We start from the raw sequence: 22,500 nt of genomic DNA, 5'->3' as shown, positions 1-22,500 counted from the left end.
GGGATAGGCCACGCCCAGGGATAGGCCACGCCCAGGGATAGGCCACGCCCAGGGATAGGCCACGCCAGGGTTAGGCCACGCCCAGGGATAGGCCACGCCCAGGGATAGACCACGCCCAGGGATAGACCACGCCCAGGGATAGACCATGCCCAGGGATAGGCCACGCCCAGGGATGGGCCACGCCCAGGGATAGACCACGCCCAGGGATAGGCCACGCCCAGGGATAGACCACGCCCAGGGAGAGGCCCTTTCTCTGGCCTTCACCAGTGCCCTTACCAGTACAACTAAAGCTCTGCTAAAACATTAGCTCATGCCTCTTAAAGGAGTAGTAAAGGGAAAATGCATGTTTAGCCCTGTTTTAATGTTACTTATGATCATATACAATGGTTCAGATCGAAACGTTGACAAAACTAGCACTTTTGAGAAAGTCTGATAATTGCTCTACCACCGTTTTGGTCATATAATGGATGTGGGTGGGCACCGTGAAAAATCATTCAAAAACATGTTAAACTCTCAATTTCAAAGACAAGAAACTCACCGAGGTGTTAGTTGGCGTTCTGACATATAATTCGCCATAAAGTAAGATTCTAGTTCATCTGGAAAGGCTTTTTTAAATATTTAGCATAGAACTATTTAGTCGCAGCACATACGTGTGTAAACTTCCGCAAACTAGGTAGCCTAGCAACATAAACAATAACAATAGCTACCGTAAGTAGTTCCGCTTCCTGAATCCCCTCTGCGGATTGATCTACACATCTACAACGGTCGCGTCAATACAAGTCAATGGATTTCATAAAATGATCAATAAAACCCTACAGGATTCATACTTTGCGGCAAATTTGATGTCAGAACACCAACGGACACCAATTACCCCCTCGGTGAGCTTCTTGTCTTTGAAATCGAGAGTTTAACATGTTTTTGAAAGATTTTTCAAGGTGCCCATCCACATCCATTGTATGACCTAAACGGTGGTAGAGCAATTATCAGACTTTCTCAAAAGTGCTAGTTTTGTCAACGTTTTGATCTGAACCATTGTATATGATCATAAGTAACCTTAATACAGGGCTAAACATGGTTTTCCCTTTACTACTCCTTTAAGTTTCTCTAGCTCTGGAGTCGATGGACATGGAGAAGACTCTGTGACGTGTTGGAACAGTGACTATGGCTCATGCTTATAAATGGGTGACGAGGACGTTTTTGCGGCGAAGATGTGTTCATGTTCATGTGTCCGTGCTCTCTCCCTGTCCCAGAATGCCTTACCCAGTGACGACGATGACAAAGACCCCAACGACCCCCACAAAGCCCTGGACATTGACCTGGACAGGTGAGACCACCACCCCTTACTGCTGAGCCTAAGACCCTCACCCAGACTAATCATCCGTCTCGTTGACTGGCTGGATGAGATCCCGTAGTGCTGGGGCAGAGGCCCAGGGAGGAAGGGAGCTGAAAAATGCAGCACCTCAATGTTGGAAGAACCATGGGAGTGTCTGATCCAGCCATGTTCTCAGATTCCCTCTTGATAGAGCAGACGGCAGCTCCATGGCTCCAGCGATGAGGGCTGTGGCTTTTCCTGGCCCTCTCCGTCCACACTCACTCACTCTCACTGTGCATCTGCTTTCTGCTTCTCTCCCTGCCTCCCTCCCTCTCTCCCTCCCTCTCTCTCTCTCTCTCTCTCTCTCTCTCTCTCTCCCTCACACACACACCTCTCTGCCCGTCTGGGGGGTGTTGGCAGCTTGGTGGCAGCAGCGGGGCGCAGGTGAGTACCTCAGCCCGGGGTGAGCCCCTCCCTCTGGGCCGGCCTTGGAGTCTCCACAGACTGCTGATCTCTCTCTCTCTCCCTCTCTCTCTCTCTCTCTCTCTCTCTCTCTCTCTCTCTCTCTCTCTCTCTGAGCCCCTCCCTCTGGGCCGGCCTTGGAGTCTACACAGACTGCTGATCTCTCTCTCTCTCTCTCTCTCTCTCTCTCTCTCTCTCCCCCCAGTAGCTTTCTCCCCTCCACTAACAGTTTTTTTTTCACTCTCTCCATCTGAGTGCTGTGCCTATTTTTTTCTCTCTCCCTCATCGGATTGCTGTGCCTAGTTCCTTTTCTCTCTCTCTCTCTCTCTGTTTGGGCATGCCATGACATATCAGACTGAACCCTGTTTTAACCTACTGGTTCTTTCAACCCCCCTTCTCCGCCAACATTAACTCATCTACACTTCTTAAAGGAGAATGCTCGACAACCTGGACCTTATTTACGGCATATTATAAGACATTTCACTCACCGAGATCACTTTGGTGTAATTCGGAGGCCTGTAGAAGAAATAGCCAGTCTGCGCGCTGTGCGCATGCGTGCTGGAGCAAGTGAGGAAGATTTTTCGTTTCTAAAGACGTTTCTAAAGATCATATTACAGAGGTGTGTGAAAAACCACAACAAGCCCTCGCTCTATGTAAGCACAACTAGCGATTCATAAAGACAGATTGATGAAAACAACTGTTTCGCGGCAGAAAATCGATTTTTTAGAAGCTGCATTCTCAGTGCCCCGTCCGCCGCCATTACATGGATATACTGGCTCGCGCTGGATTTTACATTTCTTCTACAGGCCTCCGAATTACACCAAAGTGATCTCGGTGAGTCAAACGTCTTATAATATGCCGTCAATAAAGTCCAGGTTGTCAAAAACGAACATTCTCCTTTAAATGCTCACTTCAGAATATCAGTATGTCCTTCATTCAGAATATCAGTATTTCCATCATATACATTCGTGCTAGTCTGTCCGTGACAGTGGCAAGGGTTCCTCTTCCTACAGATCGCTGTGGCATAACACCGATCGTTGTTAAATGGGGGGTTCCCATTGGTTCTCCTCTCGATGGAACGCTGATGATGCTCTGAAGTGATCATGACTAGCCAGTATGCTCCAGGATCGCTACCACGCCGCCTAGCTCGTCTGCAAATCGATCCTCCTCAACTTGTAGTCCTGAGTGGTGTCAGCTGCAGGGTGTACCAGCAGAGGGCCGTGTTGTAGATCCCTTGAGCCCAGCTCCTCTCAGACATCTGGGTTATCTTGGTACAGAAGTTAGCCATCGGAGATGTGCTCCTTTTGCTGTGCCCGAGGAATGGCTTCAACCAGTGCTATGGCTTGCTGAAGGACTTTTGAGTTGATTGAGTTGATGGCTTTGTCTCAATACTATGCCAGCCTAGATTTCTTTGCCGTTCTGCGCTATAGGTAGTTGAAGGCAATAGAACAGTTTCCATAACAACCAGAACCACACACAACCTGAACCACACACAACCTGAACCACACACAACCTGAACCACACACAACCTGAACCACACACAACCTGAACCACACACAACCTGAACCACACACAACCTGAACCACACACAACCTGAACCACACACAACCTGAACCACACACAACCTGAACCACACACAACCTGAACCACACACAACCTGAACCACACACAACCTGAACCACACACAACCTGAACCACACACAACCTGAACCACACACAACCTGAACCACACACAACCTGAACCACACACAACCTGAACCACACACAACCTGAACCACACACAACCTGAACCACACACAACCTGAACCACACACAACCTGAACCACACACAACCTGAACCACACACAACCTGAACCACACACAACCTGAACCACACACAACCTGAACCACACACAACCTGAACCTACCATTTCGGCCAGATTAGTGGTGGCTATTTGAAGGACATGAGGCCAGGAAACTAGATTAGCAAGTCTATTGAGACACAGCCGATAGTTCAGGTCCAGACCCAGGCTGGTCGGTGGTTTCTAAGTGTGTGTGTGTGTGTGTGTGTGTGTGTGTGTGTCCCAGGCCACTGGCAGACAGCGAGCAGCTGCCCGTCAGGACCCACCGTCCTACTGAGGTCCTCAAAAGCCCCGTGGAGGACGGGGACAGCGCGGTCCCCGAGCCCAAGAAGAAGAGCGGGAAGAAGGAGAAGAAGAAGGACAAGGAGAAGGACAGGAAGGTGAGGCCGGGGGGCAGGCTGGGTGAAGGACAGGAAGGTGAGGCCGGGGGTGAGGCCAGGGGGAGGCTGGGTGAAGGACAGGAAGGTGAGGCCGGGGGGAGGCTGGGTGAAGGACAGGAAGGTGAGGCCGGGGGGCAGGCTGGGAGAAGGACAGGAAGGTGAGGCCGGGGGGAGGCTGGGAGAAGGACAGGAAGGTGAGGCCGGGGGGAGGCTGGGTGAAGGACAGGAAGGTGAGGCCGGGGGGAGGCTGGGAGAAGGACAGGAAGGTGAGGCCGGGGGGAGGCTGGGTGAAGGACAGGAAGGTGAGGCCGGGGGGAGGCTGGGTGAAGGACAGGAAGGTGAGGCCGGGGGGAGGCTGGGTAAAGACACTCCCCTCCTAACGCTTCCCAGGGTTCCTCGTATGCCTGCACTCGCTGACACGGAGACGAATGTTTTTCTCCATTTCTGTAGAAGAGCAAAGAGGAGAAGAAGAAGAAGAAGAAGACGCACAAACATGAAGGAGGGGAGGAGCTTCTGGAGGTTCCGTCGGAGGAGCCCGTCCCGTCGGCCAATGAGGTGGCGGCCCCTCCCGCCTCCACGCCGACAGAGGTATGGCGTCTTCCAGGAGCGGCCCTGCGTCTTCCAACCAGGATTTACACACTCGTGTCAAAAAGACGAATGTTTCATTACTGATATTCGTCAGATATACCGAAGAAGAAAATGCACAAGGATTACTTCCTGAACTTGACACACAGATTGATTGAATAGCGTTTTGGTTGAGCTGGATAACGTTCAGGTCACCTTTCAGGAAACTTACCACCTGGATCATTTTCATTTACCCCACGTGCTCATCGCTTCTTTAAAGCCACCCTCTCCCATCGTCATATGAGCAGTAACGATCAAATCAAGTATCACTTTATCTTCTAAGATCTCGTGTCTGAAGCCTCTCTAAAATACTTGATTTATTCATGAAAACGAACAGTTGAAGATCTGTATCATCTTCATGAATATAGTTAGCACTAAAATGTTGACCCTGTCTGCCCCCTCACCCCCCCCCCCCCCCCCCCTCCCTGTTCTAGGCCTCGGATCTGGATTTCTGGCTCTCAAATGCACCAGTGCCCTCTAACTCCCAGGTTGAGTTCCTCTCTCTCTCTCTCTCTCTCTCTCTCTCTCTCTCTCACTCCCTCTCTCTCTCCCCCACTCCCTCTCTCTCCCTCTCTCCCACTCCCTCTCTCTCTCTCTCTCTCTCTCTCTCTCCCACTCCCCCTCTCTCTCTCTCTCTCTCTCTCCATGTTTGTTTACCCCACTCGTCCGTTGTTCTCTCATGCTCCTCACCACGCGTGTTGTTCTCTCGCTCTGTTAATCCACTCCCGTCTCTCCTCACCCTGACATGACTCTCTCTCTATCTCTCTCTCTATCTCTCTCTCTATCTCTCTTTATCTCTCTCTCTATCTCTCTCTCTCTCTCTCTCTCTCTCTCTGTCTCTCTCTATCTCCATCTCTCTATCTCTCTCTCTATCTCTCTCTCTCACACAGGTCACCCTTCTAACCCTTCCATCATTCTTGGGCTGTGTTTCTGTCCTTCTGTGTGGGTGTGGGTGTGTGTGGGTGTGTGTGTGTGTGTGTGTGTCTGGTGTTGTCACTGTGGGTGTCTTTGTGGTGGCTGGGAGGTCACAGTTGTTGTGGAGCCGAGGGGCCAGAGATTCTCTGCAGTCTTGACGAGTTCTTGTTGTTCCAGTCCAACCGCTGTCGTTGCCACAGTGACACGTACTTTGGTTCCATACTGCATGTTTGCTTGACTACATACTGTGTGTGTGTGTGTTCGTGCGTGTGTGTGTGTCACCACGCTGAGTGTGTGTGACTGTGGACTGCCTCTCTAGCGAAGAGCTTTTGTTTCCTTTCCAATTTGAGCCAAATAAACCAGGTGACAGTCAAGTTTCTATGACCTGACCAGCTCATATCTCCTGCTGGAGAACCACTATGTAGGTTTGATATGTGTTTGGTCTCTGTGTGTTGAATTCCACACATCAAGAGCTCTGGTTCCATCACATGGACTGATGCCTCTGGGAAATGTCTTGTCATGTCTCTCCCCGAACTATGACCTTTCACATCCTGTTACAACTTGTCTTGTTGTGGTTCCCTTTCTGAAATGTTTTGGAGTGAATTTGCCTATAACCTTACCTCTAAGTGTTAGACTAGCCCTAAAGCAGGCTAACTACCTTGTTGACAGCATTGAGTCATATATACCTTTAGGATATCTGAATGGACTGGACTAACTTATTAACCTCACTTTCTACTAGTCTAGAACAAAGTTACATTTTGTTTATGTGAAAGGTCCTGTCTAATGTGTGTGTGTGTGTCTGTGTCTGTGTGTGTGTGTGTCTGTGTCTGTGTCTGTGTGTGTGTGTCTGTGTGTGTGTGTGTGTCCAGGAACCAGCAGTAGTTGTGGTTCCCCCGGCCTCAGCCCCCGAGGCTGCGACCGGAGCCGCCCCCGAGTCTGAGACCGAGGACCCCAAAGAGGCCCAGCCGGAAGAGACCGTGAGTCACCGCTAGTGATGCCGTGAGAGAGGGAGATGGAAGTCCTCATGATTGGAGATGGACGTCCTCATGATTGGGAGATGGAAGTCCTCATGATTGGAGATGGACGTCCTCATGATTGGAGATGGACGTCCTCATGATTGGAGATGGACGTCCTCATGATTGGAGATGGACGTCCTCATGATTGGGAGATGGAAGTCCTCATGATTGGGAGATGGAAGTCCTCATGATTGGGAGATGGAAGTCCTCATGATTGGGAGATGGAAGTCCTCATGATTGGGAGATGGAAGTCCTCATGATTGGGAGATGGAAGTCCTCATGATTGGAGATGGACGTCCTCATGATTGGAGATGGACGTCCTCATGATTGGGAGATGGAAGTCCTCATGATTGGAGATGGACGTCCTCATGATTGGGAGATGGAAGTCCTCATGACTGGGAGATGGAAATCTAAGCTGTCTGGGACTCTAGGTTACAGGATGCTGTGCATTACCAGGTCCTACTTAGCCAGGAATTAATGTTACTTGAAATGATGAATGTCCATGAGGTCATCGTCACAGAGGAACAGGCTCCTCCTCTCCTCTCATTCCCGCGTCGCCTGACTGTTAGGGTGCGTTCGTTTATAACTGGGAGGTGGCAAATTGCGACTTGCTACTAGGAATGATTAAATAAAACGCTGCATGAACTCACACTTCCTCGTCGCAAATTCTGATGTTTCTCAGCCCCCAGTTGCTCGAATGCACTAGATATAACTAGGTAACTGTGATATAATGGTATATAGATATAACTAGGTAACTGTGATATAATGGTATATAGATATAACTAGGTAACTGTGATATAATGGTATATAGATATAACTAGGTAACTGTGATATAATGGTATATAGATATAACTAGGTAACTGTGATATAATGGTATATAGATATAACTAGGTCACTGTGATATAATGGTATATAGATATAACTAGGTAACTGTGATATAATGGTATATAGATATAACTAGGTAACTGTGATATAATGGTATATAGATATAACTAGGTAACTGTGATATAATGGTATATAGATATAACTAGATAACTGTGATATAATGGTATATAGATATAACTAGGTCACTGATATAATGGTATATAGATATAACTAGGTAACTGTGATATAATGGTATATAGATATAACTAGGTAACTGTGATATAATGGTATATAGATATAACTAGGTAACTGTGATATAATGGTATATATTTATAACTAGGTAACTGTGATATAATGGTATATAGATATAACTAGGTAACTGTGATATAATGTTATATAGATATAACTAGGTAACTGTGATATAATGGTATATAGATATAACTAGGTAACTGTGATATAATGGTATATAGATATAACTAGGTAACTGTGATATAATGGTATATAGATATAACTAGGTAACTGTGATATAATGGTATATAGCTGAATGCACACAGGTCGGAGGTGGGTATTTTGCCACTTGCGACTTGCCACCTCCGACCACAACCGAACGCACCATTACTCTTTCAGAAGTCCTCCAAGCACAAGAAGAAGAAGCAGAAGAAGGAGAAGGAGGAGAAAGACAAGAAGAAAAAGAAGAAACACCACCATCACCATAGCGATGGGGGCGGAGACGAGTCGGTGCACAACGGCACGGTAGAAGAGGAGGAGCCTCTGCCGGTGAGTGACAGCCAGATTCAAATTCAGACAACTTTATTGGTTCCAAGAAAGGCGGTTCATTAGCAGCGTAGACCCATTCCATACACACAACTTAACAACTCACAGGTAAGGTAGTTAGTTATGAGATAGCAGATCCAATAGCTCAAGTTCCTATAAAAAACCCTTGTTAGCAATACCAGTTGATAACAGCGCCCTATGGAATATTTTGCGCGTACAAACACCGTGGAAACATGGCCCACTGATGGAAGTTGGACAGTACTGTGTGTGCGACTGATTTAACGAGACACAAATAAGGCATAGGCGCTAATAAACAGTCTTTCACTAATTGTTGATGTGCAGAGCAGCCATCTTGATTTGAGTACGGAGTTGTGGGTAGACCCAACCCTCCCCCCGGCCCTCCCGAGTTAACATGGCGGAAACCCCAGGTCAGGGAGCGTTCCAGGTTACATTTTTCCTGGGGAAATGAGTAAAGTCCCAGTTCTCAAGAAGGCAACCGGAACGCAGCATGTCTGTCCTGAGTCGCTGAGTCACACACACACACACACACACACACACACACACACACACACACCCCCCGCCTGCTTTTATGAGCATGCACTAGCCTGGCCAGGCTCTGGTTGCCTGGTCAGTATATTGAGTGACAGGTCTGAACTGATAGGACTGCTCTCTTGTTTCAGCCCATGTCCAACTACTGCCTGCTGGCCGAGAACCCCTACATCAAAGTGGTGAGTGTGACCGGCGGAGACGCTCGGGTCTCTACTGACGACGCTGGGGGAACACACGAGAGGAACCAGGAAAACACTCACTATTACGGGGAAATACACGAGAGGAACCATGAAAACAAGCACTCTTCCTGGTTGAGAAACCGTACCAGGATGGTCATTCTAGCGCTGATGTATAAAGCGAGAAAAGCACATTTGACGTGTTTCTGTATACAGACCTCTCCATGCCCCCTCTCTGTCTCTCTCTCTCAAGATGGTGGAGGATGCTGATCAGGTACAGGTTCTGTGAATGCCAGGATGTTATGGGTTGAAGAACCTTTCCTAGATGTGCTTTATGTTCCTCAGACTGCCCCCTGGCTTACCAACCCAGTAACAACCAGACGGCAACAAAGGAACGTCTGTTATGAAATGTGGATCTATAACTTAACTTGATAAGCCAGGGGCATCATCTGAGTACTACTCTGCTTATCTGGTTTCCCTCCAATCAACGCTTCCCTTGGTCTTTTGTGAACAGTCAGTCAAACATAGTTAAAGTCTTTGAAATGAGAGTTTAACATGTTTTTTGAATGATTTTTCAAGGTGCCCACCCACATCCATTGTATGACCAAAACGGTGGTAGAGCAATTATCAGACTTTCTCAAAAGTGCTAGTTTTGTCAACGTTTTGATCTGAACCATTGTATATGATCATAAGTTACCTTAAAACAGGGCTAAACATGGTTTTCCCTTTACTTCTCCTTTAATGTGAGGTTTGGGGTGGTGGAGTGGATTTGCTGTGGCTCTGCATGCAAAGAGATGTGAGCGAACGCTGTTTTGGGGTCAGACAGAATGAGCGCCCCGCCCTCCTCCTCCCTCCCCAGGTGTGTGACATCCAGGGGAACCTGCAGGACGGCAGCCAGGTGGTCGTCTCCGTCATCTTTGAGAACAAGGGCGACGGCTTCCTCAAGTCCATGGAGTTCAACGTCCTGGATTCTCTCAACTCCAAGCTGCAGCGACCCGAGGGGGCCGGCCCTCACGACAGCCTCAGCGTGCCCTTCCAACTGCCCCCCGGTCAGTTCCCCTCGACCTTCCAACTGCCCCCCGGTCAGTTCCCCTTGACCTTCCAACTGCCCCCCGGTCAGTTCCCCTCGACCTTCCAACTGCCCCCCGGTCAGTTCCCCTCGACCTTCCAACTGCCCCCCGGTCAGTTCCCCTCGACCTTCTAACTGCCCCCCGGTCAGTTCCCCTCGACCTTCTAACTGCCCCCCGGTCAGTTCCCCTCGACCTTCCAACTGCCCCCTGATCAGATTAGTGTGGTCTGACGGGCCAGCGAGATGGGGGAGTTCCTTTAGCTGTGGTCTACGTGGTGAAGCTGACTGTTCTCTCGTTCCTCAGGGGTATCAAACGAGGCCCGCTTCGTCTTCTCCGTGCAGAGCATCGTGATGCCCCAGAAACTGAAGGGAACCCTCACCTTCATCGTCAAGGTTTGTCCTTAGAACGCCACAGAACCACTTTGTGACAGGCTTTTTCATGTCCACTAGTCTGACTTATGCCGGGCTCACACTACAGGATATTTTAAATCCTAACCAATTTCGAAATCGGGTTACATCACGCACATAAGGAGAATCTTAACAGATATTCTTCTTGCGCATCTTAAACAAGCACACACAGCAAGATTTGAAAATAACAGCTCATCACACGCTACAGGATCTTATCGTGCCCGAGGGAGCAACGAACCACTGGTCTCGCCGTCTCGCTTGTAAAGTCGGGACGTAATAATCTTAAATATCAAACATGTTTGATATTATCGGGGCCGCCCCGATGGGTCTGCGAGCCGATCAGGAGGTATAAGATTGGATCTGTAAACCCCTCACATTACAAGATCATCTGGGCCGATTATCGGCCCCGACCAACGTTCCAGACCAGATTTCTCCTCCGATTGTCGGGAGGGGTGAATCGGGGATAAATCGGCCCAAAGATCCTGTAGTCTGAGCCCGACATTACTTCTGATCCACTACGTAAGAGCTCCTTATCTTCTCCCAACAGAACGAAGACTCCTCCACTCACGAGAAACTGGACTTCAAACTGCACTTTACCTGCACCTCCTACCTGATCACCACGCCCTGCTACAGGTCAGTGTGGCGCCGCCCTGTCTTGACCACCCTCCCCTGGGGGGCCCCAAAGAAATTCAGGGGAGGCGCAGAGGGATGGTTAGAAAAAGAGAAAAAAAAAGGAAAAAATATATATATTTTTGAATTTTCTATGGTTTTATGAATGAAACGTGATTTTAAAGGACAGAAAATCCAAATAAATAATGGGAGAGATGTATATTAAATGTGTGGATAGTGCAGAGAGAGCCTCCCCCCACAGGCATGAATGTATTGTGTGAAAACGTCATAACGTTAACTAGCTATAAGTGCCACCGAGCTAACTTAGCTGTGTAACGCTGCCTTACAAAATGGACATATTTGGGGGGTTGGGGGGGGCGCGGGTGTGTCACTGTTTCCAGAGGGGACTCCCACATTGATGGAGTTTGGGAACCCATGGTTTACTCTATGGAGGCCGTATTGTGATGCCTCAAAGTAGTGTATCCACCTGGACTGAGGGCTTTGTGCTCGTGACAGTCTGTCGGTGCTGCGTAAAGAACGGCAGCGCTTGTTTCGATCATGCTGCCGCGCCTGCTGTGCTTGTTCCCAGTGATGCGCTTGTTTCGATCATGCTGCCGCGCCTGCTGTGCTTGTTCCCAGTGATGCGTTTGCGAAGCTGCTGGAGTCGGGGGACCTGAAGGGGAGCGCCGTGCGTCTGGAGGGAGTCAACATGCCCTTCCACCACCTCCTGGCCCGAATCTGCTTCCACCATCACTTCTCTGGTAATCTCTCACACAGCCCACACGCCTTTCACCACGCGTTAGATCCCAGCCTCGGCGCCTAGCACGTCCGCAGCGTGCGTTAGATCCCAGCCTCGGCAGGTAGCACGTCCGCAGCGTGCGTTAGATCCCAGCCTCGGCAGGTAGCACGTCCGCAGCGTGTGTTAGATCCCAGTCTCGGCAGGTAGCACGTCCGCAGCGTGCGTTAGATCCCAGTCTCGGCAGGTAGCACGTCCGCAGCGTGCGTTAGATCCCAACCTCGGCAGGTAGCACGTCCGCAGCGTGTGTTAGATCCCAACCTCGGCAGGTAGCACGTCCGCAGCGTGCGTTACATCCCAGCCTCGTAGCACGTAGCACGTCCGCAGCGCGTGGAGAGCAGGGCGGAGGGGGAGGCGCGGGGAAGTAAGAGGGGGTAATAATGGGAAGTAAGAGGGGGTAATAATGCAGCTTCTCTCTCTTCTCCGTCTGCCAGTTGTGGAGCGGATCGACTCCTGCGCCTCCATGTACAGCAGGTCAATCCAGGGTCACCATGTCTGTCTGCTGGTCAAAACTGTAAGTGCATCACACACACACACACACACACACACACACCGTCTCCCGTTTTGGAGCCTGATGACAAATCATATTTGTGTTTGTGGTAGTTGAGGCGAGTAATAACGGATGGCGTATCTATTGAAAGCGTTCTCAGCCCGATCCCTCTCTCTCCCCCAGGCCGACCAGACGGTGACCATCGACGCTAAATGTGACGAGCCGTCGCTGCTCGGGAATGTTCTGGATGAGATCAAGCAGACCTTTTCTCAGTGCTGATTGGGTCTGGCGTTCTGTCGGTGCCCCCTCCGCCCCCCAACCTCAACCCTCCACTGCCCTGCTCAACCCCGACCCCCGACCCCTGACCCCCCCCCCCTCGCTGAAACACACAGACATACTGTAATCATGTTGCAAACACTGCATCTGGCACACGCCCAGTTCCGCCCTATTTATTTGTCCTCCGATTCACAAACACCCCTCTTCTCCTCTCTCTTGCTTTCCTCCTCCTGCACTCTTCATATCTCCTCCTCCTCTCTCTCGCTTTCCTCCTCCTGCACTCTTCATATCTCCTCCTCCTCTCTCTTGCTTTTATTCCTCCCGCACTCTTCAGATCTTCTCCTCCTCTCTCTTGCTTTCCTCCTCCTGCACTCTTCATATCTCCTCCTCCTCTCTCTTGCTTTTATTCCTCCCGCACTCTTCAGATCTTCTCCTCCTCTCTCTTGCTTTTATTCCTCCCGCACTCTTCAGATCTTCTCCTCCTCTCTCTTGCTTTCCTCCTCCTGCACTCTTCATATCTCCTCCTCCTCTCTCTTGCTTTTATTCCTCCCGCACTCTTCAGATCTTCTCCTCCTCTCTCTTGCTTTCCTCCTCCTGCACTCTTCAGATCTTCTCCTCCTCTCTCTTGCTTTCCTCCTCCCGCACTCTTCATATCTTCTCCTCCTCTCTCTTGCTTTCTTCCTCCTCCACTCTTCATATCTTCTCCTCCTCTCTCTTGCTTTCCTCCTCCCGCACTCTTCATATCTTCTCCTCCTCTCTCTTGCTTTCCTCCTCCCGTACTCTTCATATCTTCTCCTCTCTCTTGCTTCCCTCCTCCTCCACTCTTCATATCTTCTCCTCCTCTCTCTTGCTTTCCTCCTCCTTCACTCTTCATATCTTCTCCTCCTCTCTCTTACGCTCTGTTGTTTTACAGTTGCAATGTGCTCACTCACTTTGTGCACTTCTCCTTTTCACTTCCTGCTTTCAACCCGCTGTCCCTCTTTTATTTCCTGGTTTCGCACCTTACCCCTTCTGACCTCTGACGCTGGTGTCCTCTGCTCCTCCCCCTCTCTCCCCGTGCTCCTCTGGACAGTACGGTCTGGGACGGTCACGTAATGTAATCTGACAACTGGACTTTTTTGTTGTTGTTGTTGATGTTGAATTGTGTTTTTACCGTTTTGAGTTGTTTTGGTTGGTTGTTTTTATTGCCGTTTTGTTGACTTCTGAAGTCTGCGCCTTTTCTCTCTCTCCCGTCTCTGAACATCAGTGTGTTCTCCTGTATGTACAGTATACCCCCGGGTGACTGATCCTGGGTCAGACTGGCCCTCAGCTGTAAACATGTTGACCCTTAACTGCTTACCCCTGACCTGCTGCCTGGAGGAGGAAGACTCCTCGTTCCACAGGATCAGCCCAGGTTGAGGCGCTGCTCAGATCTGCTCTATCTTTATATATAGAGGTTATATTATGGTCTGTTGTTTGGAATACAAGCTGGTTTCCGGAGCAGTGGTTCTGTGCAGTGCGTCTGCTCTGACCAATCATGTGGAACGCTTCCAGGGTCTCACCTTCCCTTCATGTTCCAGGTGTGCTGAGCTTCAGTTAGACCTCATTACCCATCAGCCCCTTGAGGAATTTGAAACTCCTGAGCCCGTGTTTTGCTTTTAGAGTGTATTTGAACAGAAGTCTCGAGGATAGACAGCCCATTGGGACCAGGGGTAGTCTAAAGGTAGCCTTACACACTTGCATCTCATACATAATGACACCCCCCAAATTAGTGAACACCTCACTATCAGTCCACCGTTACAGACATGGGTACTTAGGTAGGTTGGTTGGTTTTTCAAATTGTACAATTGTATCACTGCTGTAACAGTTGTAAAATATCTGACTGCTATGTTGAAGTGCTGTAGTCGGGCTCTTGGCCTTGGTCATGTCTGCCACCGTATCTGAGGTGAATAACTAGAATCCAGTGAGAGAGAGTAAGTTATCTCCATTGCCTCTGTCTTTCTATTGAGAAGATCAGCCATCACTTATACTGTAGCTGTTGATAAGAGACAAGTTAGACCCCTCCCCCTCGGCCACGGTTGCTTATCCTCTGGCCAGCTAATTAACATATTAATCTCTGTGGGCCGTTCTATGGTTCAGTAGACCGTGGGAATAAAGATGGCTCTGGACATCGTCTCTTTACTCTGTGAGGTCAGTGTTGGTGGGTTGATCTACTTCCTCTTGGATCAGTATTGGTCCAGGGGACTGTTCCTTCCTCGTTCCCATCCCAAGTGACCCTGTTCCTTCCTCATTCCCGTCCCAAGTGACCCTGTTCCTTCCTCGTTCCCGTCCCAAGAAAGCAAACTCTCGTTGGTCATGGAAGTCTCATATAAGTGTGTTATATCCAAACCTCTTGCTCCTGTGCCACTTTCACTTTCCCATCCTACATGTTTCTAGTAAACAAACATATAAATTGAGATGATTCCAGTGTTAAAGCCTCTCAGAACTGCCTTGCCATTCCCCTGTGCGTTGAGAACAAGATCATCATGAATTGTCATTCAATGGCGTCCTGTCATGACTACTAGGTACTTTGCTGTCTCACTACCTGGTCCAGCACGACTTAGAATTCGCAAGTTATAACTGAATCAGTAGTTTTATGTTTTTATTAACCTTAACCATACTGCTGTCCTGCAAATGTAGATGGTGGTGATGAACGGGGGGGTCAGCGTAGCCATTCCATGTTTGTCCTCCATCTTGTAATAAAGTTTGAATACAGATTGATGTCAGGCATATCGAGAAATACAGTAAATATCATTCCTGTTCCTGAACATGCTTTGACTGATGTGAATTAAAGAATGGAACTGAAAAAGACTCTTGTAATCATAAATTGTACTAATTCTACTAATTCTTAACATTTTCCGTATTTAACCGCATGAATAGGAATGTATACTTTTTATTTTCATTTCAATATCCAAGGACATACAGTACACACGATTCCCTTGTCATTCTTTGATTGTCTTTACTTTTCTCTTATATCCTTTTTTTATGAAGTAAAAGTTAAGTTAAATCATTCTACAATTTTGATAGTGCTGTATTTTATCTGTTTTAATGTCATACAACTCCAAAATTATATCTTTAATGAATGTTTTAAATTATTCAACATTGGGGAAGGGGGTTCTATTTGTTGTCATGACAGTGTGGATGGGGCACCAGTTGTGTAAACAAGAAAAGTCATGTGATGCAATTCAGAGAAGCAACCTATTTTGTCTTAACTCTTTCTCTGGTAAATTGTAGTGATATCCTGCGGAGTTTGGCTTGTGACATGAAAATATACTCTCTTTGCTCTATGTTTTTGGATAGTCTTTTCCAATTCCTTCATTCCCCCCAGATGTAAAATGTCATATCATGTTAAAGGGGACATGAGCAAGACTCATTTATTTGTTTGCTTTTAACATTCCCTTTAAAGAAAGAGAAATCTACCCAAACTGAATAAGGCTGAGCTGCTGTAGTCTTTGTGTTAAAGTGAACCAATAAACTCCCACATAAGGATGCTGCTGTTTTTCTTTGTCTTGCCATCTGTTTTCTTTGAATGACTAGATTAAAAATAATACTATTCTGCGACATTCATATGTAAAGTGAAGATGTATGCTTATCTTCACCTATGAATGAAAATCCATCCCTCATACAGGATATGCAAAAATGTATTGTTTCTGATGAAGCGCTTTTTATTCAACTTCAATTCCCAGCAACCCTTGCCAGAGCTGGAGGCATCTGACACCAGAGCCGAGTGAGACCAGCGCGATTAGCTGCAGCTGTGGAGTTGAGGAGTAGTGATATATTCTCCCGCTGTCCCCTTCTGTATTTAGCAACCAATATCTTAGCTAGCTAATAAATTATATATTTTAAATTTGTTTCCAACTGCCGTTGTCGCTCAGCTGACTCGGATTCAATGAGGACACGCGTTCCCTTGTACGCCAGAGGAAGAACAAAATATTCTCAAGAGGGCTCAGCTCGCAGGCTAGCTCTCTTTCAGGTTCCTGCCGTGTGGTCGTTAGAACGTCGGGTTGTTTGTTTGTTCCGCGTCACAATCGAATAGAACGCAGCGACGCAACAATCGCCTCGTGTTCTAGAACGTGTTTGATCGGAAGCGAGGGGACATCAAAGAGCTTCTGGTTCAGATCGCGAGCTGCTTTGTTCTCTAGGAGGAAGCTGCAGATTGTTTTTCTATTTATTAAAAGCGTTGCGGAATATGGCTCAACATGGACACCATGTAGCCAGTTCCCAAAAAGCACTCATGCTAGAAATGAAAAGTCTTCAAGATGAGCCAGTTGAAGGGTTCAAAATAACTTTAGTGGACGAGTCGGACTTGTACAACTGGGAAGTCGCAATATTCGGACCCCCTAATACGCACTATGAAGGGGGTTATTTTAAGGTGAGTATTAGGCTTGACTTGGCTACTATTATATTATTGTGAAACATGATGAACCAATTTGCTTCACTATGTATTCGTGTGGTCAGGCTACTCAACTTGAAACTGTTTTTCTTGACTTATTTATATAACCTGAAGTGAGTGTGAATAGAAATGCTAGAGAGAGAGATAATAGATGGGCTAGAGAGAGAGATAATAGATGAGCTACTTTCTGAATCCCCGAGGGGAAGTTGTTGTGTAGCAGCAGGAGCCTAGGACAACACAAAGACACAACCAACGACTCATTACAGTAGGAACACACAGTATACACACATCCAAGATATACAACATATATACAACAACATCTACAAGTGTTATCTAATGGCAGCTTGTATTAGAAATAATTTGAGTCGCAACAATGAATACTCTAGCTGGTCTGAAGTAGTAGCTAGCATGCTAGCCTGATAGCTATTCCTTTTGAGCCCGTCTCTGGGCCTTCCCAAACAAGCTTGCTCTCTCTCTACTACATTGTTGTGACTTTCAACTGTCTGAAAGACTTTAGTTAGACTGTTATGTTCCCTGTACTTGTCATAACTTTTCATCATCTATGTCAATTCCATCTAGCTTGCTGTTCAGACTACAAAATCCCAGTTTTCTCTGTAAACGTTAGTCTAGACGTGTTTCACTGCAGCTGGTCATTCTGTGCCCAGTCCTGATAAACGCGTGTTTGAGATCAGAGAACACGACCTGGTCCGTTATTCACGGCATTGGTCCGTAGTTCCTCAAGTCACACTAAGTTACACTACCTTTGACAACACAATGCTACATGACAACTATAAGGCTGCTTCAAATTCTCAAATTCTAGGCCTATTTCCTGCCAAAATGACCATTTAAAGATCGATTAGACGCATGTGGTTCATTACTTAGTGTCTTTGTGACCATCAATGTTGATCAATAGCTCAAAGCTCCCAAACTTGTCTCTCAGCCAATCAGTATGACTGCTCGGCCTACTTAATACAATTTCTATTGGTATTTAACTTGTAAATAATCTAATTTAGATCTAGTTTGTTTCCTGAATCCTATCTTTTGATGTTTTTGAGTGGGGTGTAGTCGGCTGATTTGCAGGCTTTTCCTGTTCATTCTTCCTGCCATTCTTTTCATTAAAGCAAGTGAAGAAGAGTAGTTTCAAAAAACTTGTAAGGTCAGTGAAAGACTCGCCCACCACCTAAAAGACTAAGTCTCTTTGGTGTAGTGGTGAGATGTTTGGATTAGTGGTGAGATGTTTGGATTCCTCAGTGGAAGGTTGGTAGTTCTATTCCAACTTGTTACAATGTTACTCAACTATGGGCATTCAAAATGGCAGAATGTAGCAGAGACACATATTACCCCCCCAAGTGACACAGACCGTCATAATGGCTCTATGACATCACTGTTCAGTGTTCAACATGTCATACTGCAGTTAGTAGTTTGTTAATGGCTGTTTCAGAGAGAATGAGCTATTACCTTACAGATGTAGAGTAAGAACTGTTATGACAGTCTGTCCAAATAGGCCATGGTCTTTTAAGAGAGGTTTTGTCTGAAGGTTTGTGAACAGAGCTAGCTAGATCATTACTTTAGTGAGCCTTTACGATTATTGATTCCTGCTGATATTTGCCAATATTCCACAGTATTACAAAGCATTTCCTCAGTATTACTAAGAATTTCCTCAGTATTACTAAGCATTTCCACAGTATTACTAAGCATTTCCTCTGTTCAGTGCTATTTTGACCTTTTAACCAGCCATTTGTTTTGACCAGATGTTAGTAAAAAGCGTCATTATTTCAGGAGAGGTCTACTGATTTTACCAGACCATGATCTGTCCCAGTGTTCTGTGCCAGCTCAACTGTGTTAATCCAGATCTTAGCTCTTAGCATTAGCCTAAATTCCAGTGTTGAGTTGAGTACAAGGCTGCAGCCATGCAAGTGTGGGTGCTGTGTACGAGATGCCATTGTTGGGCCAGGAATGCACAGCCTGCCTGCGACATGCACAGCTTGGCAGTGACTCATTGTTCCCTATCATCTCCTGCAAACCAGTTGCCATATTGAGAACCACCCTTCTCTAAACAGGTTGGGCATGCCCCTTTTTGACACAGTGCTTAGTGTGCACAATGAGAACCCAGTTTTGAATAATGACGTCAATAGCAACAGGTTGTTTTACATTGTCCATTACCGTCACATGACATAACAATTCTTCAGTAGGCTATAGCTTTGACTTTCTTAATTCAGTTTACTCCTAAATTAGACACTTTTAACCGTGTTACTTGGTACCACATCACTTTGCAGGGTTTTCGGTGACTCAGAGGCAGGACCTCTGTCATTCAGCACCAGCCAGTCCTCCTCAAGCCTTGGTTATATATATATTATATATATATATATTTCCACGTCCGCTAGTATGCAAGGGTCCGCTAGACGTAAATTTAGTCATGTGTACGCGTAGGCTCTGTTTGGACATTTTGTGTGCCTGCGCCGTCGAGATATACCGTCAAGATACACTGAGTGAAAACCACAAGTATATTAAATCATTTCTTGTAATAGTCGCAATAAATCCTCAAGCTGACGGCATGCATGCATGTGGAATGTTTTTTTAACAGACGCTGGCCAGGTCGCTGCCCAGGTCGCTGGTCTATGTGCGTTCTGAAAGAGAGTAGCTGTCCTCCCCGCCTTTCTACTGCACATGTGTGCATCTTCCAGGCCGACACCAGGAAGTAGTATAAACAGAAGAACTGCACGTCCGTGTTGTCCACAGCTGCGTGGGAGTATAAACAAGGCTTGGGTAGGCTGGAGAGGTCAGAGAGGCGGTCCTGTGACCCGGGGACAAAGCAGTGTCGCCGAGAGTCACCTGCCCACCGAATGTGTTGTGGCAGGCGGGGGACGGCAGCGATGACGCCCTGGACGCGCTGAGGTCCTGTCAAATCAAGAGCCATCAAAGTGATCACTCATCCCCATGTCACCTCCCCTTCTCATGCTGTAGTTCCTCACGGTCGTCCCTCTCATTAGCACAGTCTGCAGTCATATGAGATGTGCTCCTGGAAGCTCCTCCCACCCGCAGCCTGTCATCATCATCATCACCTACATCCCCAGCAGAGGAGCCTGAAGGTCTTCTGATTCTTTCTTTTTTTTTTTTAAGATATTTTTTAAGGCTTTTCAGCAGTGTAGAGAGACAGGAAACGTGGGAGAGAGAGAGGGGAGGACATGCGGCACAGGACCTGAGCCGGGAATCGAACCCGGGTCCGCCACGCGAAGGACTAGCCTTCATATGGTGCGCGCCTTACCCGGTGAGCTACCGGGGCGCCCCAGGTCTTCTGATTCTGAATACCGTTTTGTACTGAAGTGTTTGGTTGTGGTTTTAGTGTCAGGACTCGGAGGTTGACGGGAGCAACGGGCTACTTCAGCCCAGCGACACATCATGTCTCCGAATAGCAGTGGAGCTATTTACACTACGCTTTCAGAAACATGAGGTCATCCGGCCTACTGTACGTCTTGGGGTTTCTGGCAGGAATGGCATAGCCTGAGCCAGACCACTGTGCCACAAGGAGAGGCTGCATACTGCAGCGATGGCATGCCTGGGGTCGGCGTTGTCACAGATGGAAGGTAACAGTTTCGTTCCACTGTCCCACACACGGAGGGAGGCGGATAAAACAACATCTAACTTGCATCAGATTGTGCAATCAAACCGTCAAGCACAGAAACTACAAGCTCATTTAAGACTGGGACACGCCTAAGAGACCGCATCCAACTGGTTCAGCTTGTCAAAAAGGTTGTTTTTTTCCACTCAGATAATAGCTTTTGTCAATTTAGCAGCTCAGTTTGTTTGGAAACTGATCCATTTGCATAACTAAAGGATGTGGAAATGTTTTTCACAACCTTAGACAAAATAATTATGGCTCAAAATGAAGCTGGATTGGCCACGTTACACCGTTGACTACCTAGTTCACATTGTCAATTGACATTAATCGTTGTTTGCTTGGAATGGGTTTCCTCATAGTCATCCCCCTGCTGGTTCTGTCCTTTAGAGTTCAGACAAGCTCACAGCCCCCCGGGCTAAACTGAAGCTGAACTCCTTAGTAATGGTCAGTGTTTCGGTCGTAGGCTGTGGTGCCTAGCCTGCGGTAGCCAGGCTGACTAGTGACCAGAGGGGGAGAGAGGGAGGCAGGGCTGGGCTTGTCCTGCTGGGCCAGGAGTCAGGTTTCCTCCGCTGGCAGGCCGGCTGGCTATCTGTCATGGAGAAACGAGAGCTGCCAGGGGAACAGAGAGGGAGAGAGGGAGAGAGAGAGGGAGAGAGAGAGAGAGAGAGAGAGGGGGGAGAGGAGGAGGCAGTGCCGTTCCTTGCCCAGCTCTGGCTGGTGCCCCCGGGGCCCCAGTGGAAAGCCCATGATGAAGTCAGCTGGGCCCCCCAGGGAGCAGGAATCTCCCTCTAATAACACAAAGGGTTAAACGTGCAGACGGGGTCTTGGAGAACCAGCCCATGCCTGTCTGTGTTGGGCGGTAGGCCTGTTTGAGATTTGTGCGACGGTCTCGAATTCCTGACTCCTTCCCAGTGCTAAGCCTGTTTTTGGCCGGCCCCGTCTTCATCGTGTCAAGCAGGTTGGCAGGTTCTAATTAGGCTAATTGCGTTTGTGAAGCGCACTGCTGTTCATTCTTAATGGAGGTCTGGTGTAGAGGGCTCTGTTCCTTCAGTTGTACAGCACCCACCCTCCTCTTCCTCCTCCTCTTCCTCGTAGTGAAAGAGCTCTGTTAATCAGGTGTGGGGCCTGTTTGGGGCTGGGGGGGGGGGTAGGATCATCTCCAGGACCAGTATGGGTGGGGGGGGGGGGGGGGATCATCTCCAGGACCAGTATGGGTGTGTGGCCCCCAGAGTGAGCGGACTGCTGTCCTCAAGGACACTCTCCCTGGGTTCATTCTCTCTCCGGCAGGCAGAGGGAGGGAAGAGGGAGAGTTTCAGTGAGGTCACAAGAGTTTCTGTGTGTGTGTGTTTCAGAGAGAGAGAGAGAGTGAGTGTGTGAGAGAGTTTCAGTGATGGAGAGAGGGTGTGTGTGTGTGTGTGTGTGTGTGTGTGTGTGTGTGTGTGTGTGTGTGTGTGTGTGTGTGTGTGTGTGTGTGTGTGTGTGTGTGTGTGTGTGTGTGAGAGAGAGAGTTTCAGTGACGGGGAGAGAGAGAATGGAGGAGGAGTGCTTGGGGAGAGAGAGAGAGGGGGGGAGAATGGAGGAGTGCTTGGGGAGTTCTTGTAGAAGAAGGGGGTCATCAGAGGTGCTCTGGGAAAACAGAATGATTTGTTCTGAGGGATCTGACTGCGCTGACCTGGTTTACTACACCCTGCTATCACTCTCCACAGGGTGGTTCATTCTCTCTCTCTCTCTCTCTCCTTCTCCCTCCCTCTCTCCCTCTCCCCCCTTCCTCTCTCACCCCCTTCCTCTCTCTCTCCCTCTCTCTCTCTCTCTCTCTCCCCTCCTCTCTCTCTCTCTCTCTCCCCTCCCTCTCTCTCTCTCCCTCCCTCTTTTCTCTCCTCTCTCCTCCCTCTGCCACTCCCTCTCTCTC

General features: G+C 48.1%; 2 protein-coding genes across 4 annotated transcripts in view; both read left to right on the top strand.

Annotated features, from left to right (window-relative positions):
- ap3d1 (adaptor related protein complex 3 subunit delta 1) overlaps positions 1-16,039 on the top strand; it is a 33,780-nt gene extending 17,741 nt beyond the window's left edge. The window contains exons 21-34 of one of the 3 annotated variants that reach the window (XM_084462035.1): positions 1,251-1,324; positions 3,842-3,995; positions 4,446-4,583; positions 5,054-5,107; positions 6,404-6,511; positions 8,042-8,191; positions 8,869-8,916; positions 9,167-9,187; positions 9,773-9,962; positions 10,287-10,375; positions 10,938-11,023; positions 11,639-11,760; positions 12,230-12,309; positions 12,469-16,039. In XM_084462035.1, the coding sequence (XP_084318161.1) occupies positions 1,251-1,324; positions 3,842-3,995; positions 4,446-4,583; positions 5,054-5,107; positions 6,404-6,511; positions 8,042-8,191; positions 8,869-8,916; positions 9,167-9,187; positions 9,773-9,962; positions 10,287-10,375; positions 10,938-11,023; positions 11,639-11,760; positions 12,230-12,309; positions 12,469-12,564 (1,410 nt within the window). In that variant the 3' untranslated portion in view covers positions 12,565-16,039. The remainder of the gene's footprint in view (positions 1-1,250; positions 1,325-3,841; positions 3,996-4,445; positions 4,584-5,053; positions 5,108-6,403; positions 6,512-8,041; positions 8,192-8,868; positions 8,917-9,166; positions 9,188-9,772; positions 9,963-10,286; positions 10,376-10,937; positions 11,024-11,638; positions 11,761-12,229; positions 12,310-12,468) is intronic. The other 2 variants (XM_084462037.1, XM_084462036.1) reach the window with 2 other exon arrangements.
- Positions 16,040-16,359: 320 nt separating this feature from the next.
- The window catches only part of cdc34a (cell division cycle 34 homolog a), a 15,592-nt gene continuing 9,451 nt past the window's right edge, over positions 16,360-22,500 (top strand). Inside the window, exon 1 of the mRNA XM_084461700.1 lies at positions 16,360-16,951. Within this exon, the coding sequence (XP_084317826.1) occupies positions 16,769-16,951 (183 nt within the window). The 5' untranslated portion in view covers positions 16,360-16,768. The remainder of the gene's footprint in view (positions 16,952-22,500) is intronic.

Source organism: Borostomias antarcticus (assembly GCF_949987555.1).
Source record: "Borostomias antarcticus genome assembly, chromosome: 3".
Taxonomy (NCBI): domain Eukaryota; kingdom Metazoa; phylum Chordata; class Actinopteri; order Stomiiformes; family Stomiidae; genus Borostomias; species Borostomias antarcticus.
Note: the sequence above shows the minus strand (reverse complement) of the source record. Positions and strands in the feature narration are given on the sequence as shown.